The sequence below is a fragment of the Sinohyriopsis cumingii genome, chromosome 10 (genome assembly GCF_028554795.1).
Source record: "Sinohyriopsis cumingii isolate HCF-2022 chromosome 10, ASM2855479v2, whole genome shotgun sequence".
In the NCBI taxonomy this organism is placed as follows: domain Eukaryota; kingdom Metazoa; phylum Mollusca; class Bivalvia; order Unionida; family Unionidae; genus Sinohyriopsis; species Sinohyriopsis cumingii.
This window is the reverse complement of record NC_142970.1, coordinates 33,886,420-33,905,772: the sequence shown is the minus strand read 5'-3', so window position 1 is coordinate 33,905,772 and position 19,353 is coordinate 33,886,420. Positions and strand designations below refer to the sequence as shown.

The following is a 19,353-nucleotide window of genomic DNA, read 5'->3' as shown; positions in this document are numbered from 1 at the left end:
GGACTAAAGAATTCCGACTAAGGTCGTCACTTTAAATTCACATTGCTTACAAAGTGTGCGCCTTAATTTATTCTGCCCAACTGTAGGTAGCGGTTCCTAAATTTTCCAAAAGATGATAATTTCTTCCGTCAGATTTAGACAGCATATGATCTGTGAACTACGTGGTATATCAATTTCCCTATCAAAACGATAATTTGACCTGGGTTCCTATCGAGCGGTTATGATTGGTAGCTCAAATGTTTATATTCTCAGGACATCGTAGCAATACCCAGATCAATCTCCCTGGGTCATACATTTTAGCCTTTCAAGTTTAAACACTGACACACTGACACGGGGGGGGGGGAGAAAATAAGGAAGGTCGAGGTGACTCTTCACTAAGACGTTTCTAGCTTAAATGGAATAACTTTTTAACGCCCAACGCATTCAACTTTTAGGTTCGATACAATTCAAAATGTGACACTTCACAATATGGTTTCGGAACAAGTATACATGGTGAACTCCAGTCACTTTTTCTTGGTTTAATGAAATCATTCTCCAGCAAATACTGAAATTCTTTTATCAAACGTTCTCTGTGCGGATGTTTTATTCACAGGTGTGGAATTTACAATTTCAACGTCATAGTAGATTTCATTTATTTTTGTAAAAAACATCTGGAAATAAGTGCTCATATTCAAGTAATAACTGTTTCCGAATTCCGAAGATTTGTCCGATTGCATTCCATTGTTTAAATCTGCACGGTGCGAAACAGGTACAACTGAAATGAATGCTATCTCTATCAGCATACTTCTTTAACATACTTATATGGAAAATTTGTTGTTTATTTTTGCGCCACGCAAGAGTATTGATGACATAATGTAAATCATTTACTTTCTTGCCAACAGTATAGGGACCATAATAAGTAGCCTGAAGAGGGTTTTGTGGTACGGGAAAGAGAGCCAGAACTATATCAAATATTTACCCGTATCAAAACAATACGACCGAATCATATTTTTTCAAAGTTTGATGAAATCTTTCTAAAGCCATTTGTCTCTCAGTGTGACAGGCAGAATATTTGAATTGTTGGAAGCCTAATTCGTAATGTATTTGCTAGAAAATTCCAGACATGAACTTTTACCCTCCATCAGATTTGACAGATCTGGGATGGCCAACTTGAGTAAAAATCGTTATCAAATCTTTTACTATTGTTTTAGTTTTTTTTATATATCAGAATAAAAGTACAAAAGTCAATTGAACTCAGTTACATTATATTTGCATAAAGTGAAATAAAACAAAAGGAAACTAAAATGAATTAGGAAACAAAGAAATTAAATATACAGAAAAACTGATACTCTTTTACTACTCATTCTCTTAATTGTAATCTGTGTGATAAGAGACAATCACTCAGTGCCTCACAGGAACACGTTCTTTGGATCTATGTTTCTGAAGGCTATAAGCGAAACTGAAGCAACAGACTTGAAATTTTGTAAAAAAATGGGGTCCTTATGATTAAGTAGAAACCACCAGAAGTAGGCGCTGATCATGATTGGTCAGTAAGCTATCAATTGTTTTCCTAAGTCATGTCGTCAGGACATTTTTCGTCCAGCTCATGATCCTCCGGTTTCTGGTCAGTATGACTTATCACAAGATCTTAAATCATTATTATTGGCGGAAAATTAAAAGTTATATTGCATAGTACATTGTTCTTGTCTTATCTGTGGAATGATAGGAAAAACCAATCAGAAGGTACCTTCTGTTTCATATGCAGCTTATTCCCTTATTTCACGAATCATTTAGTAGAAAAATAGTTGACTGTGTCGGCCCATTACCTAAGACAAAGTTAGGCAACTCAATACACGTTGACAGTTATGTGTGCTGAAACAATATTTCCAGAGACAATTCCTTTGAAGAATATAAAATCTAGTCCATAGTAAAAACGTTTATAAAGTTTTTACCTTTTTTTCTTTTGTCTTCTCAAATCTGTTCAATCCGATCAAGGGTAAAAACAAATCTGGAATTTTCAACAAGTTATGCATGAATTAGGCGTACAAGAGTTTAAATCTGAAGTGATTTGGAACAATTTCATGTTTTTGAAATATATGATTAGGTCGTACTGCACAGAAAAAAATTAGAACGAAGGTGTCCATTTGTTGTGGGAACAGGTTCAATAGTCTTTAGGTATTAATCCTTTGACATTAGTTTTTTGACATACTGTTCATGGACCATTAAAGGTTGCTAAAAGAGAATCTTCTTTCTGCAGAAGATTAAAAAATGAGTATCTAAAAGAGAATCTTCTTTCTGCAGAAGATTAAAAAATGAGTATGTCTATGATTTTCAAAGACTTGTGAAGTAGCAAGAAACAGTCCTTACCTTACACAATCAAAAATGAAATTAAGGCACGATAAAACTGCAAAGGAAAGGAGTTTCTGGCTTTGCGATAGAGTTATTGATCTCTTGCCCTTACATTAAAATCCTTTTCAGTATTATTGTCTTATATAGTTAAAAGTAAGTGACTTGAAAATATATGAAAGGAGTATGTTGATATAGATGGTTCTGTTCATGAGTCAGTCAATTCTGTTAATACTGTCCCCCAAACTGATGAATTAGACTATGGCGTGTAATTTGAATGTAGTGACGTTGGGTGTAAACAGTCTCCGTAATGTATATCTATTAAATAATCTGGACCAGAAACATTCGCATCTGCAACAAGAAAAGAGTGAGTTAAAGAAGTTGCTGTGGGAATAAGATCACTCTCTTTCTAGTTGTTCCAACCCTAGCAAATAAAATCTAACATGATGTTGAAATGTAGATTCTATCTCTGTGAAACAGCATCCTCTCAAGCAGGAATGTTTGAAAAAGGAAATTCAAGATTTGTTGAGGAATTATTTCATTGAACCAAGTAATCGCAACATGAGTTCGCAATTTATTCTTGAGCCGAAGCCAAATAATATTTTCTGTATGTGCACTGACTGCACAAAATTGAACAGTGTCACGAAATTAATTTCATTTCCAATACCAATAATCCATGACTGCATGGAAAACATTGGAAAATGCAAAATATGTCACTATGTTTGACCTGTTGAACGGAGTTTGGCAAATTCCACTCAGGAGCAAATGAAAATTCAGCATTCTTGACTAAAGATGGACATTGCTAATATACAATGATACTGATTTGTATGAAAGGTTCCCCTTGCACTTTTCAATGTTTGATAAAAATGAAAATATCTGGTATAGGTAATTTGACTCTTAAATAGATGACCTCATAATCAACAGCAACACCTGGGAAGACTTCGTAGAAACCATCCGGAAGTTTTTTGATCGACTCAGTGAAGCATATTTGACAATCAGTTTAAGTAAAAGTAAATTTTGCCGTGCTTGGGTTACTTTTGTAGAACATGTCATAGGTATCATTTCTTTGAGCTTCATGTTGTAGTCATTGACCTGTATGTTGACTCGCTACTTTAACGTGTATAAAAGTATTATATTGCATTGCTCTGCATATATGTCATATCATTCATGAAATATATTTCTATGCAATATTAATTATATGTATATTTTACTAATATTTGACAGTGTTTTTAATTTTTCAACCAGGTACACAACTATTTAGAGAAGGCTAGCCTGAAGTTTTCGTCCTCACGCTAAGGACTTCATCAGCAAACTGATTTAATCTCTACTGACTGTGAGCATTGCTTGATGGAATGGTGAGCAATTTTAACAGATTGTCCCAGATATGCGGCAGGTTCTAACAGACCGATTCAAAATTTTCTTTCGGTTGATGAAACTAAAAACACTTAGTACTTTCAAGACTGGACTATTGTAATTCATTTCTATCTGGTTAGTCTCAGTATCTCTACAACAGAAACTTCAAAAAGTTTAAAACACGGCTGCTTGGATCATCATCAGAGTACGAAGAACCGAGCACAACTCTCCTTGCTCTGTAAACCTTTACTGGCTACACCGTTCGATTCACAAAAAACAAAATCTTTTCACTATGCTACAGTTCGTTGACTTCCTTCAGTCCAATATACCTATCTGACCTCACCCATGTGTGTATTCCATCTAGAAACTTAGATACTCTTCGGAAACTCGCATTCTCATTGTTCCCACTATTAAAACGATTTCATACGGAGAACGTTATTTTGCTTACCATGGCCTAGCTGTGTGGAACGAATTGCACATGTATCTTAGACATAATGATAGTGTGTCTTTATTCAAGAGTGTTCTTAAAACTCACTTATTACGACTACAAGAACAGTCTTAAAAACTTACTAATATTTAGGCGCTGTAATACGTCTGTTATGTTTTATTAGTACAAATCACGAGACCCTTGTTTCCTTGAAAAAAATTGAAAGCCTCGTATTACGTTTTTGCTGGTGCGTATTTGCATTGTATATGAGTGAACAAATGCTTAGAATTCGGCATTCTAATTATCAGTCTTGGAAGAGTTATTCGTTGAGAGGAATATATTTATGTAATTTAATAACCATTCGTTGTAATTAAAGTGCTCTATGGTTCATTTAAAGACTATTTTGAGATATACAGCCATGTTGGTTATATGGGCGCTACATCATTAAAAAAAATCTTTTTCACCTATAAAACCTAACTACAACAGCCATTATGAATTCCATATGGTCATGTGAACATTCCGTTTTAAAAAAATGAGCGTCCAAGTGGTTTTAGATCATCAGATTAGTCAAGGTTGATGTTGGATTGTAATTAAATGTGTTAGATCCCCATAGTTACTCACAATATTGAATTCCCATTTTACAGAATGACGTCCGATTTCTTCCTAAAATAGAAACCAATTTTAAACTCCCCTAACTGCCTTAAGTACTAAAGTTTTGTGTTGTTTCTTTTTTAAATGGCAGTCCATGCTAAAGATTCCTTTTGGGACCAATAGTGAGCCTCAATGTTAAACCGACGGGCGTATTGCACTAAATTCTCCTGGTGCCCAGAATGGCCAACAATGTTAATTCCATGGACATTTTATCATTAAACTACCCTTGTGCCCAGAATAACGAACAATTCTAATCCGGTGTGGGTTTTACAATGAAATTCGTCTGGTCCCCAGAGTCTCATTCGATATCAAACCTATGAAAACTATTAACATTAAATTCTCATTGTTCTCTGAATATCCATTGGTGTTAATCTATATCCATCAGTGTTAATCTAAGGACGTTTTTAATATCAAATTCCCCACGATCTCAAAGTATTGAACAATATCAAGGCTATAGACACTTGGAACCTTAAACTCCTTTGTGCCCAGAGTTGTTTTCAATGTTGATCCGATGAAAATATCCAAACTTAAATTCCCATTGTGCCAGGGCGAACTGTAATGTTCATCTTAATGGACGTTTTTAAATTACATTCTTCCTGACTCTAGAGTGGCTTAATTCCTCTTCTGTCCAGTGTCATGCAACTTTAATCGTATATTCGTTTTGAATTTTTAATTCCCGTTGTGTCTAGCGTGCCATCGTCTCAAAAGGACAGCTTAATGTAAAACTTCCCTTGTGTACATGTAGACCCCCATATATATATATATATATATATATATATATATATATATATATATATATATATATATATTTGCATCACAGTTTTAGAAAATTCAAGTTTATATTTGTGTGTCAAATTTTGGCTCTTTATCTCTATGGGTTTATTCAAGTTATGCATATTCCAAGTGACCATGTCGCAAAATTATGTTGGGGGGGGGGGGGGTAAATATATTGTGTTCAGGTAGTAATTTTTCGATGTAGGCCAAAACATGTTTAGAAGTGAATGGGGGTGGGGGAGGGTGCCCCACTCCTGCATCCATTTGAGAGCGCCCATGCATATCGCAGCTTTTATTTGCGATATTCAAACAAAGAAAACAGAGAAAATTTACTTGCAATGTCCCTAGCAACGTCATTAGCTGATATGGATGAATAAAGGTAAGCAATACAGTTTTGTTGACAAATAAAACCTATGAGAGAGAAAGAGAGAGAGAGAGAGGGGAAGGGACATAAGGAAAACGGAAATAACTAAATTTTGAAGCACAGCTAGAAACCTGAATTTTCTCCAGCATTGATTAGTAATACGCTCCCTCCTCTTTATATGCAAGAATTTTGCTCGCACTCAAAATGGGGGGGGGGGTCAACATTGTATTGTGCATAGTTTTTCTCTGTAAGATACGCTAACTAAAATGGTAGGTGACTATGTCATTACATAAGAATTCTTTGTCATGTCACTGTTTTTAAAACGTGTCATGATAGAGTTTCTTACCGTTAAGGAAAATGTATACAATTTTTGGACGCATGACCATGCAACCTAACGTCATTCAACACTTCCCTTGTTGAAGAATATATCATACCAGTAGTTAACAAATGTGAAACCGAACACTTGTAACAATATTTTGCACTGCATGTAAAATCTAAAAAGGTACGCAAGTTCAAATTTGAACTCTAACTCTCGAGGGAAACATTTGCGTAGGCAGAACTAAGATAGTAGGCATTCAGTAACATGAAGCGTGGAAAGTGATAACCTTTACGACGATATAAGAATACTATTGATAATGATACAGGATGGTGGATGGCCTGACTCAGCAATAGACTTCGTTAAGTCTAGCTTCAGAAAGGAAATGTATATACTATTTACTCAAACACCATACGCAAATATCTATACTTGTACACATTTATAAAAGGAAGAAAGGAAGTAAAGAATAAACCAGAAATGAGTGCCCAGAGCAACACCCACAGTGTGATAATAACACACATACATATAAACACACACAGTGTGATAATGACGCACATACATATAAACACCCACAGCGTGATAATAACCACATACATATAAACACCCACATTGTGATAATGACGCACATACATATAAACTCCCACATTGTGATAATAACCACATACATATAAACACAGTGTGTGATAATGACGCACATACATACAAACACCGACATTGTGATAATAACCACATACATATAAACACCCACAGTGTGATAATAACCACAGGCATATAAACACCCACAGTGTGATAATGACGCACATACATATAAACTCCCACATTGTGATAATAACCACATACATATAAACATTCTGGTTCTGCCCGACAGCAAACGTTGAAATTAAAATACATAAAGTAAGATAAAAAAAAGGACATGAGAACTTACCTCAGCCATCTTCAAAAGAATGGTTTTGAAGTATATGTCTCGATTCTTTTTCTATCCACATTAACTTAAGTATGGAAGATTGAATTATCGGTAGGTATAGTGTGTGGATAAAGCATGGGCAGTGTTCGGAGCAAAGTCTAATGATAAGAACCGAAGGTCACGATGACCGGTTGTTCTGCATCCTGAGATAGCTCTGTTAACAGTACCATAATTTCTCACGTAAAAGCAAGTGGATAGACGAACTGACACTTATTTACCGATAAGCATCCGTTAATAAAACTACATTTGATTTCAAGTAGGGGATATATACTGAGCTTGCGAGAGGAAAGAGAAATTAACATTTCAGTACTGAAAATATCCTTATTAGCGTTGTTATACAAAAAAGAAGCAATTTAAAGAGAGGACCACATATAGCATGAATTCATGCATAATAATAATAATTCTGTAAATGAGATACTAGTCTTAGGCCAGGTGTTAGGATCATGTGACTGGGTGGGACATCATGAAACATGTCTGCGGCATGATGCCCCAGTACTAGACATCACTGTAAACTGTCATACTGCAGACATGGTAACGATATGACTGAACTATTGTTAAAGCTACGTTAAAAGTCCATAATACACACACAAACTGATATACAGAATATCAAGACAATACTTCAATTTACTATACGTTTGGAGTTATTTGTCGTTTACATTTATGAAATTCACTTGTGTGATTGCATCTCCTTTTCTCATTTCCATTTGTACTTTAGTAGTCATGTATACAAGAGGGAGACAAAAACCTTTGCTAAGGGGTTAATATGGGTCTAGAGGTTTCCCGATTAGGTACAGATAGATTGGTACACGGACAGAAAGTCGTGATTCTTATTGTTCATGTCATTAGGCAGTTTTCATGTGTGAAGGCATTTCTAATATTTGTTACCGCTTGTCCATTGAAAATTTCTTTTTTAACTTCTGGTCCTTCTCATTGACGTCAAGTTGGTTACTTATTCCTTATTCCTTATTCCCGATTCAATAAGGAATAAGTAACCAGTTACCGATTGAATAAGGAATAAGTAACCAGTTACTTATTCCCGATTCAACTATTTATAAATACATTTGGTTACTGATTCCTTATTCACATCCAGCTGGGTATTCGTTGTTTTTTTTATAGTTCCATAACTAATTAGATATAACTTCTTGAAGATTAAAAGCCCTTCAGGCATGCATTAGTGTTATTTAACCCAGTTAGAGAAATAAGAGTGTTCTTTGGTGCCAGCTATATATAGCTGACTAGAGACAAATCGCGGACTATGTGGAGGAAGGGGTTAAGATATTGATAGGTATACATAAGTACTAATTTGAAATAGGATTAATTAGTTGTTTTAGATGTTGGGGTCGCGTCCTGTTTTGCATGGCGCGAAATATTAGTATTTGTGTTCGAAAGCTTACTAATGGCTCAAGTAAACGTGAAACTACAAAAAACCATACAAGTGTGAAATTGGAGATTTCTCTTATGTGGTCATAATGTGCTTAGAGACGAATTATTTCAAGTATCTACGGGATTAGGAAGCCCTCAGTTGACATCGAATGTTATCTTGAAGTCCTTGGAACCGGGTAAACAAACATACGGGTAGGTGTATGAAACACGCTCTGTGTGAGGCAAATCTAATAATACTTAGTGCGAATTAAACCCGTACCTAAACGATTTCGATTGCAACTTCTGGTGAACAGTTTCTATTCAGGAATCTGTTCGAACATAAGCCAAAGTCATTGAAAGAATTTGTTTAACCTATTTCCAGAAATTGGAGCTACATAAAGGGGGTGGGTGGGTACTGCATAGGGTCGTCCATTAATTATGTCAACAAAATAGGGGGAGGGGTTTTGAAGAAGTTTGACAATTGTTGACATGAGGGAGGGGGGAATTCAAGATAAATTGACGTCAACAATGTTATTTTTTACAAAAAATCAGCCACTATGCCCATTATAACAACTGAGGAACATTTGGCTTCCCTATGGGAAGATGATAGAAGCTAGAATATAAACTCTCGATTTTTTCATGAATTCAAAGTGTTATAGTCAATTTGAAATCTGTTAAACAAGTAAAAAAAATGTATTAAAATTTATTTGTAGACCTTTTAATTTCCATAATTCTATTTTTAGCATAAAAGCCAGCCGTATAAAATATTGTTAGTTTGTTGGGGGGGGGTAGACTTTTATTAGGGGGGTCACTGAAAGTTTGACAGTTGTTGACAAAGGGAGGTGGAGGGGGGTAAAAAATTGCCTAAAAATTGTTGACATAATTAATGGACGTCCCCATATGCGGCAAGCATATAATATCTTAATTAAACAAGTGGACCAATACGTTTCCTCTTGAAAGAGTTTTGACATGGACTTTTCACTGACATTTTGTCCAACCACGAAATAAGTCCTGATGAATCTAATCGAGAGGAATCAGCAAAAGAAGGGGACAACCTATGGGCACCGGGTAAGAAAAAGACGCACAATCTGGATCGATTGAAAAGATTGTTATTATTGAACGCCTAACTAGAATATATCGATTTCAACGCCTCTCTGAGAATATCTAGTTAGGGATCTCTTCCAACTGTATGAAAAGTTTAAAGAAAATTCGTCGACCCGATTTTTGGAATCCGGAGATGAATATATGATAGTTGTAACAAAGTCCATTAGCAGATTACCTCTTCAGTCCATATCTGGTTCCTACAGTACACCAATAAAACGACATTGACATTTATTATTGTACAATAGATTCTAAAGAAAATTAGTCGAGACGATTTCAACGAATTTGTGGCTAAATAAAAGAGATCGAGGACAACACATGCGATCAGAATATTATACCTTACGTATATAGTTGGGCGGGCCTCTACGTCTCCTCTTTAGAGAGTTCTGACAATTGACCTTCCTTGATATTTTATCTCTGTGCGAGTCCATCCACGAAGGAAATCCTGACGAATATCGTCGATAGGAAACAATGATGGGTACCAGGTATAAAAAAACCCACTAAAATATTCATAGATTGTATCAAACATTTGCGTTAACTGAACCTCTACTAATAACATTTTGATTACAACGCCTCTTGGATATTATGTAAATAACAGAAAGAAAAAGTGGAAGAAAATAAGTCGAGCCAATTTCGATAAATTCTCGGCTAGATAAAGTTAGCACAACACATGATGTAAACCCTTTTATTACGCTTACATTTGAGCTAATACGTCTCCTCCAGATACAGTTTTTACACAGACCTATCCTTGATAATGTAATAAATTGAGCATCAACAATTTGCTCTAAATGTTAAGGATTTCATAGATTTAAGTGATCACATAGTTGATTTTGGGAAGTCGGTGTCCTCAGCCCGACTAATTAGCCAATTGCTAGGGCATAACATCACAGACTGCAGTGTTGATGAGATTCCAGGATGGATGGTTATATTTCAAAGTGAGTGCAGGCCAGAGTACCATAAGTGTCCCTGGAGATGAATAGTCCCTATTAAAACCTAACCATATCTAACAATTATGTGAGTGCATATGCAGTATTCGTGATGGATGACATGCAAATTGTGCAATAGAGTAATTCAGAGGGCACTGTTCCGTGGTCTGGAGACGTCTTGTGTTGATGTTAAAATGGTAGACATGGTGGAATGTTATAGGTGAAATGTGGCCTAAAAGTTTAATTTGACAGGTCTGAGGAGGGTGCAGGTAAAATAGTAACCTGTCTAGGTGATAGAGTTGTATATTTTCATTGCGTGAAAAACTATCGATATTTTGCGGAAATGGAATCAGCACAAACAGTGCAGCTGTGAAGTTCTCGCGAAAACAGCACAATAAGGGGCGCCATAGGGAGTACCAGGTATGAAAAACAAGCAAATATTAATAAACGGTATCAATAGTTTGTACTCATGGGAACCTTACTTAGAGAATTTTGATTTCAATGCCGCTTATACTGTTTCGAAATAAGGCCCTTTTCTAACAGCAGAAAAAATTTAAAGAAAATTCGTCGAGCCGATTTCGAGAAACTCGCGACTAAATAAAGGAAGTCGAGCAGGTCACACGCCGTAAGATAATATACATGTGGGTCATTAGTCCCCTCTTTATAAGTCTTGACATGAACCCTCCATGGATATTTTATCTCTAGGAGATAGAGTCCACCTACGAAGGAAGTCCTGACGAATTTCGTGCAGACGAAAGAGCACAATAAGGGGCGCCATAGGGGGTACCAGGTATGAAAAACAAGCAAATATTAAAAAACGGTATCAATAGTTTGTACTCATGGGAACCTTACTTAGAGAATTTTGATTTCAATGCCGCTTATACTGTTTCGAAATAAGGCCCTTTTCTAACAGCAGAAAAAATTTAAAGAAAATTCGTCGAGCCGATTTCGAGAAACTCGCGACTAAATAAAGGAAGTCGAGCAGGTCACATGCCGTAAGATAATATACATGTGGGTCATTAGTCCCCTCTTTATAAGTCTTGACATGAACCCTCCATGGATATTTTATCTCTAGGAGATAGAGTCCACCTACGAAGGAAGTCCTGACGAATTTCGTGCAGACGAAAGAGCACAATAAGGGGCGCCATAGGGGGTACCAGGTATGAAAAACAAGCAAATATTAATAAACGGTATCAATAGTTTGTACTCATGGGAACCTTACTTAGAGAATTTTGATTTCAATGCCGCTTATACTGTTTCGAAATAAGGCCCTTTTCTAACAGCAGAAAAAATTTAAAGAAAATTCGTCGAGCGGATTTTGAGAAACGCGCGACTAAATAAAGGAAGTCGAGCAGGTCACATGCCGTAAGATAATATACATGTGGGTCATTAGTCCCCTCTTTATAAGTCTTGACATGAACCCTCCATGGATATTTTATCTCTAGGAGATAGAGTCCACCTACGAAGGAAGTCCTGACGAATTTCGTGCAGACGAAAGAGCACAATAAGGGGCGCCATAGGGGGTACCAGGTATGAAAAACAAGCAAATATTAAAAACGGTATCAATAGTTTGTACTCATGGGAACCTTACTTAGAGAATTTTGATTTCAATGCCGCTTATACTGTTTCGAAATAAGGCCCTTTTCTAACAGCAGAAAAAATTTAAAGAAAATTCATCGAGTCGATTTTGAGAAACTCGCGACTAAATAAAGGAAGTCGAGCAGGTCACATGCCGTAAGATAATATACATGTGGGTCATTAGTCCCCTCTTTATAAGTCTTGACATGAACCCTCCATGGATATTTTATCTCTAGGAGATAGAGTCCACCTACGAAGGAAGTCCTGACGAATTTCGTGCAGACGAAAGAGCACAATAAGGGGCGCCATAGGGGGTACCAGGTATGAAAAACAAGCAAATATTAAAAACGGTATCAATAGTTTGTACTCATGGGAACCTTACTTAGAGAACTTTGATTTCAATGCCGCTTATACTGTTTCGAAATAAGGCCCTTTTCTAACAGCAGAAAAAATTTAAAGAAAATTCGTCGAGCCGATTTTGAGAAACTCGCGACTAAATAAAGGAAGTCGAGCAGGTCACATGCCGTAAGATAATATACATGTGGGTCATTAGTCCCCTCTTTATAAGTCTTGACATGAACCCTCCATGGATATTTTATCTCTAGGAGATAGAGTCCACCTACGAAGGAAGTCCTGACGAATTTCGTGCAGACGAAAGAGCACAATAAGGGGCGCCATAGGGGGTACCAGGTATGAAAAACAAGCAAATATTAATAAACGGTAACAATAGTTTGTACTCATGGGAACCTTACTTAGAGAACTTTGATTTCAATGCCGCTTATACTGTTTCGAAATAAGGCCCCTTTCTAACAGCACAAAAAATTTAAAGAAAATTCGTCGAGCCGATTTCGAGAAACTCGCGACTAAATAAAGGAAGTCGAGCAGGTCACATGCAGTAAGATAATATGCATGTGGGTCATTAGTCCCCTCTTTATAAGTCTTGACATGAACCCTCCATGGATATTTTATCTCTAGGAGATAGAGTCCACCTACGAAGGAAGTCCTGATGAATTTCGTGCAGACGAAAGAGCACAATAAGGGGCGCCATAGGGGATACCAGGTATGAAAAACAAGCAAATATTAATAAACGGTATCAATAGTTTGTACTCATGGGAACCTTACTTAGAGAATTTTGATTTCAATGCCGCTTATACTGTTTCGAAATAAGGCCCTTTTCTAATAGCAGAAAAAATTTAAAGAAAATTCGTCGAGCCGGTTTCGAGAAACTCGCGACTAAATAAGGAAGTCGAGCAGGTCACATGCCGTAAGATAATATACATGTGGGTCATTAGTCCCCTCTTTATAAGTCTTGACATGAACCCTCCATGGATATTTTATCTCTAGGAGATAGAGTCCACCTACGAAGGAAGTCCTGACGAATTTCGTGCAGACGAAAGAGCACAATAAGGGGCGCCATAGGGGGTACCAGGTATGAAAAACAAGCAAATATTAATAAACGGTATCAATAGTTTGTACTCATGGGAACCTTACTTAGAGAATTTTGATTTCAATGCCGCTTATACTGTTTCGAAATAAGGCCCTTTTCTAATAGCAGAAAAAATTTAAAGAAAATTCGTCGAGCCGATTTTGAGAAACTCGCGACTAAATAAAGGAAGTCGAGCAGGTCACATGCCGTAAGATAATATACATGTGGGTCATTAGTCCCCTCTTTATAAGTCTTGACATGAACCCTCCATGGATATTTTATCTCTAGGAGATAGAGTCCACCTACGAAGGAAGTCCTGACGAATTTCGTGCAGACGAAAGAGCACAATAAGGGGCGCCATAGGGGGTACCAGGTATGAAAAACAAGCAAATATTAATAAACGGTATCAATAGTTTGTACTCATGGGAACCTTACTTAGAGAATTTTGATTTCAATGCCGCTTATACCGTTTCGGAATAAGGCCCTTTTCTAACAGCAGAAAAAATTTAAAGAAAATTCGTCGAGCCGATTTCGAGAAACTCGCCACTAAATAAAGGAAGTCGAGCAGGTCACATGCCGTAAGATAATATACATGTGGGTCATTAGTCCCCTCTTTATAAGTCTTCAGATGAACCTTCCATGGATATTTTATCTCTAGGAGATAGAGTCCACCTACGAAGGAAGTCCTGACGAATTTCGTGCAGACGAAAGAGCACAATAAGGGGCGCCATAGGGGGTACCAGGTATGAAAAACAAGCAAATATTAATAAACGTTATCAATAGTTTGTACTCATGGGAACCTTACTTAGAGAATTTTGATTTCAATGCCGCTTATACTGTTTCGAAATAAGGCCCTTTTCTAACAGCAGAAAAAATTCAAAGAAAATTCGTCGAGCCGATTTCGAGAAACTCGCGACTAAATAAAGGAAGTCGAGCAGGTCACATGCCGTAAGATAACATACATGTGGGTCATTAGTCCCCTCTTTATAAGTCTTGACATGAACCCTCCATGGATATTTTATCTCTAGGAGATAGAGTCCACCTACGAGGGAAGTCCTGACGAATTTCGTGCAGACGAAAGAGCACAATAAGGGGCGCCATAGGGGGTACCAGGTATGAAAAACAAGCAAATATTAATAAACGGTATCAATAGTTTGTACTCATGGGAACCTTACTTAGAGAATTTTGATTTCAATGCTGCTTATACTGTTTCGAAAAAAGGCCCTTTTCTAATAGCAGAAAAAATTTAAAGAAAATTCGTCTAGCCGATTTCGAGAAACTCGCGACTAAATAAAGGAAGTCGAGCAGGTCACATGCCGTAAGATAATATACATGTGGGTCATTAGTCCCCTCTTTATAAGTCTTGACATGAACCCTCCATGGATATTTTATCTCTAGGAGATAGAGTCCACCTACGAAGGAAGTCCTGACGAATTTCGTGCAGACGAAAGAGCACAATAAGGGGAGCCATAGGGGGTACCAGGTATGAAAAACAAGCAAATATTAAAAACGGTATCAATAGTTTGTACTCATGGCAACCTTACTTAGAGAACTTTGATTTCAATGCCGCTTATACTGTTTCGAAATAAGGCCCTTTTCTAACAGCAGAAAAAATTTAAAGAAAATTCGTCGAGCCGATTTTGAGAAACTCGCGACTAAATAAAGGAAGTCGAGCAGGTCACATGCCGTAAGATAATATACATGTGGGTCATTAGTCCCCTCTTTATAAGTCTTGACATGAACCCTCCATGGATATTTTATCTCTAGGAGATAGAGTCCACCTACGAAGGAAGTCCTGACGAATTTCGTGCAGACGAAAGAGCACAATAAGGGGCGCCATAGGGGGTACCAGGTATGAAAAACAAGCAAATATTAATAAACGGTATCAATAGTTTGTACTCATGGGAACCTTACTTAGAGAATTTTGATTTCAATGCTGCTTATACTGTTTCGAAAAAAGGCCCTTTTCTAATAGCAGAAAAAATTTAAAGAAAATTCGTCTAGCCGATTTCGAGAAACTCGCGACTAAATAAAGGAAGTCGAGCAGGTCACATGCCGTAAGATAATATACATGTGGGTCATTAGTACCCTCTTTATAAGTCTTGACATGAACCCTCCATGGATATTTTATCTCTAGGAGATAGAGTCCACCTACGAAGGAAGTCCTGACGAATTTCGTGCAGACGAAAGAGCACAATAAGGGGAGCCATAGGGGGTACCAGGTATGAAAAACAAGCAAATATTAAAAACGGTATCAATAGTTTGTACTCATGGCAACCTTACTTAGAGAACTTTGATTTCAATGCCGCTTATACTGTTTCGAAATAAGGCCCTTTTCTAACAGCAGAAAAAATTTAAAGAAAATTCGTCGAGCCGATTTTGAGAAACTCGCGACTAAATAAAGGAAGTCGAGCAGGTCACATGCCGTAAGATAATATACATGTGGGTCATTAGTCCCCTCTTTATAAGTCTTGACATGAACCCTCCATGGATATTTTATCTCTAGGAGATAGAGTCCACCTACGAAGGAAGTCCTGACGAATTTCGTGCAGACGAAAGAGCACAATAAGGGGCGCCATAGGGGGTACCAGGTATGAAAAACAAGCAAATATTAATAAACGGTATCAATAGTTTGTACTCATGGGAACCTTACTTAGAGAATTTTGATTTCAATGCCGCTTATACTGTTTCGAAATAAGGCCCTTTTCTAACAGCAGAAAAAATTTAAAGAAAATTCGTCGAGCCGATTTTGAGAAACTCGCGACTAAATAAAGGAAGTCGAGCAGGTCACATGCCGTAAGATAATATACATGTGGGTCATTAGTCCCCTCTTTATAAGTCTTGACATGAACCCTCCATGGATATTTTATCTCTAGGAGATAGAGTCCACCTACGAAGGAAGTCCTGACGTATTTCGTGCAGACGAAAGAGCACAATAAGGGGCGCCATAGGGGGTACCAGGTATGAAAAACAAGCAAATATTAAAAACGGTATCAATAGTTTGTACTCATGGGAACCTTACTTAGAGAATTTTGATTTCAATGCCGCTTATACTGTTTCGAAATAAGGCCCTTTTCTAACAGCAGAAAAAATTTAAAGAAAATTCGTCGAGCCGATTTTGAGAAACTCGCGACTAAATAAAGGAAGTCGAGCAGGTCACACGCCGTAAGATAATATACATGTGGGTCATTAGTCCCCTCTTTATAAGTCTTGACATGAACCCTCCATGGATATTTTATCTCTAGGAGATAGAGTCCACCTACGAAGGAAGTCCTGACGAATTTCGTGCAGACGAAAGAGCACAATAAGGGGCGCCATAGGGGGTACCAGGTATGAAAAACAAGCAAATATTAAAAACGGTATCAATAGTTTGTACTCATGGGAACCTTACTTAGAGAATTTTGATTTCAATGCCGCTTATACTGTTTCGAAATAAGGCCCTTTTCTAACAGCAGAAAAAATCTAAAGAAAATTGGTCGAGCCGATTTTGAGAAACTCGCGACTAAATAAAGGAAGTCGAGCAGGTCACATGCCGTAAGATAATATACATGTGGGTCATTAGTCCCCTCTTTATAAGTCTTGACATGAACCCTCCATGGATATTTTATCTCTAGGAGATAGAGTCCACCTACGAAGGAAGTCCTGACGAATTTCGTGCAGACGAAAGAGCACAATAAGGGGCGCCATAGGGGGTACCAGGTATGAAAAACAAGCAAATATTAATAAACGGTATCAATAGTTTGTACTCATGGGAACCTTACTTAGAGAATTTTGATTTCAATGCCGCTTATACTGTTTCGAAATAAGGCCCTTTTCTAACAGCAGAAAAAATTTAAAGAAAATTCGTCGAGCCGATTTTGAGAAACTCGCGACTAAATAAAGGAAGTCGAGCAGGTCACATGCCGTAAGATAATATACATGTGGGTCATTAGTCCCCTCTTTATAAGTCTTGACATGAACCCTCCATGGATATTTTATCTCTAGGAGATAGAGTCCACCTACGAAGGAAGTCCTGACGAATTTCGTGCAGACGAAAGAGCACAATAAGGGGCGCCATAGGGGGTACCAGGTATGAAAAACAAGCAAATATTAATAAACGGTATCAATAGTTTGTACTCATGGGAACCTTACTTAGAGAATTTTGATTTCAATGCCGCTTATACTGTTTCGAAATAAGGCCCTTTTCTAACAGCAGAAAAAATTTAAAGAAAATTCGTCGAGCCGATTTCGAGAAACTCGCGACTAAATAAAGGAAGTCGAGCAGGTCACATGCCGTAAGATAATATACATGTGGGTCATTAGTCCCCTCTTTATAAGTCTTGACATGAACCCTCCATGGATATTTTATCTCTAGGAGATAGAGTCCACCTACGAAGGAAGTCCTGACGAATTTCGTGCAGACGACAGAGCACAATAAGGGGCGCCATAGGGGGTACCAGGTATGAAAAACAAGCAAATATTAAAAAACGGTATCAATAGTTTGTACTCATGGGAACCTTACTTAGAGAATTTTGATTTCAATGGCGCTTATACTGTTTCGAAATAAGGCCCTTTTCTAACAGCAGAAAAAATTTAAAGAAAATTCGTCGAGCCGATCTCGAGAAACTCGCGACTAAATAAAGGAAGTCGAGCAGGTCACATGCCGTAAGATAATATACATGTGGGTCATTAGTCCCCTCTTTATAAGTCTTGACATGAACCCTCCATGGATATTTTATCTCTAGGAGATAGAGTCCACCTACGAAGGAAGTCCTGACGAATTTCGTGCAGACGAAAGAGCACAATAAGGGGCGCCATAGGGGGAACCAGGTATGAAAAACAAGCAAATATTAAAAAACGGTATCAATAGTTTGTACTCATGGGAACCTTACTTAGAGAATTTTGATTTCAATGCCGCTTATACTGTTTCGAAATAAGGCCCTTTTCTAACAGCAGAAAAAATTCAAAGAAAATTCGTCGAGCCGATTTCGAGAAACTCGCGACTAAATAAAGGAAGTCGAGCAGGTCACATGCCGTAAGATAACATACATGTGGGTCATTAGTCCCCTCTTTATAAGTCTTGACATGAACCCTCCATGGATATTTTATCTCTAGGAGATAGAGTCTACCTACGAAGGAAGTCCTGACGAATTTCGTGCAGACGAAAGAGCACAATAAGGGGCGCCATAGGGGGTACCAGGTATGAAAAACAAGCAAATATTAATAAACGGTATCAATAGTTTGTACTCATGGGAACCTTACTTAGAGAATTTTGATTTCAATGCCGCTTATACTGTTTCGAAATAAGGCCCTTTTCTAACAGCAGAAAAAATTTAAAGAAAATTCGTCGAGCCGATTTCGAGAAACTCGCGACTAAATAAAGGAAGTCGAGCAGGTCACATGCCGTAAGATAATATACATGTGGGTCATTAGTCCCCTCTTTATAAGTCTTGACATGAACCCTCCATGGATATTTTATCTCTAGGAGATAGAGTCCACCTACGAAGGAAGTCCTGACGAATTTCGTGCAGACTAAAGAGCACAATAAGGGGCGCCATAGGGGGTACCAGGTATGAAAAACAAGCAAATATTAATAAACGGTATCAATAGTTTGTACTCATGAGAACCTTACTTAGAGAATTTTGATTTCAATGCCGCTTATACTGTTTCGAAATAAGGCCCTTTTGTAATAGCAGAAAAAATTTAAAGAAAATTCGTCGAGCCGATTTCGGGAAACTCGCGACTAAATAAAGGAAGTCGAGCAGGTCACATGCCGTAAGATAATATACATGTGGGTCATTAGACCC

At 37.4% G+C, this 19,353-nt stretch overlaps 1 protein-coding gene across 2 annotated transcripts in view; it reads right to left on the bottom strand.

Annotated features, from left to right (window-relative positions):
• LOC149789855 (uncharacterized) overlaps nt 1–7,261 on the bottom strand; it is a 47,853-nt gene extending 40,592 nt beyond the window's left edge. For both annotated transcript variants that reach the window (XM_089973372.1, XM_089973371.1), the window contains exon 1: nt 7,136–7,261. In XM_089973372.1, the coding sequence (XP_089829498.1) occupies nt 7,136–7,144 (9 nt within the window). In that variant the 5' untranslated portion in view covers nt 7,145–7,261. The remainder of the gene's footprint in view (nt 1–7,135) is intronic.
• Between the last annotated feature and the right edge of the window lie 12,092 nt (nt 7,262–19,353).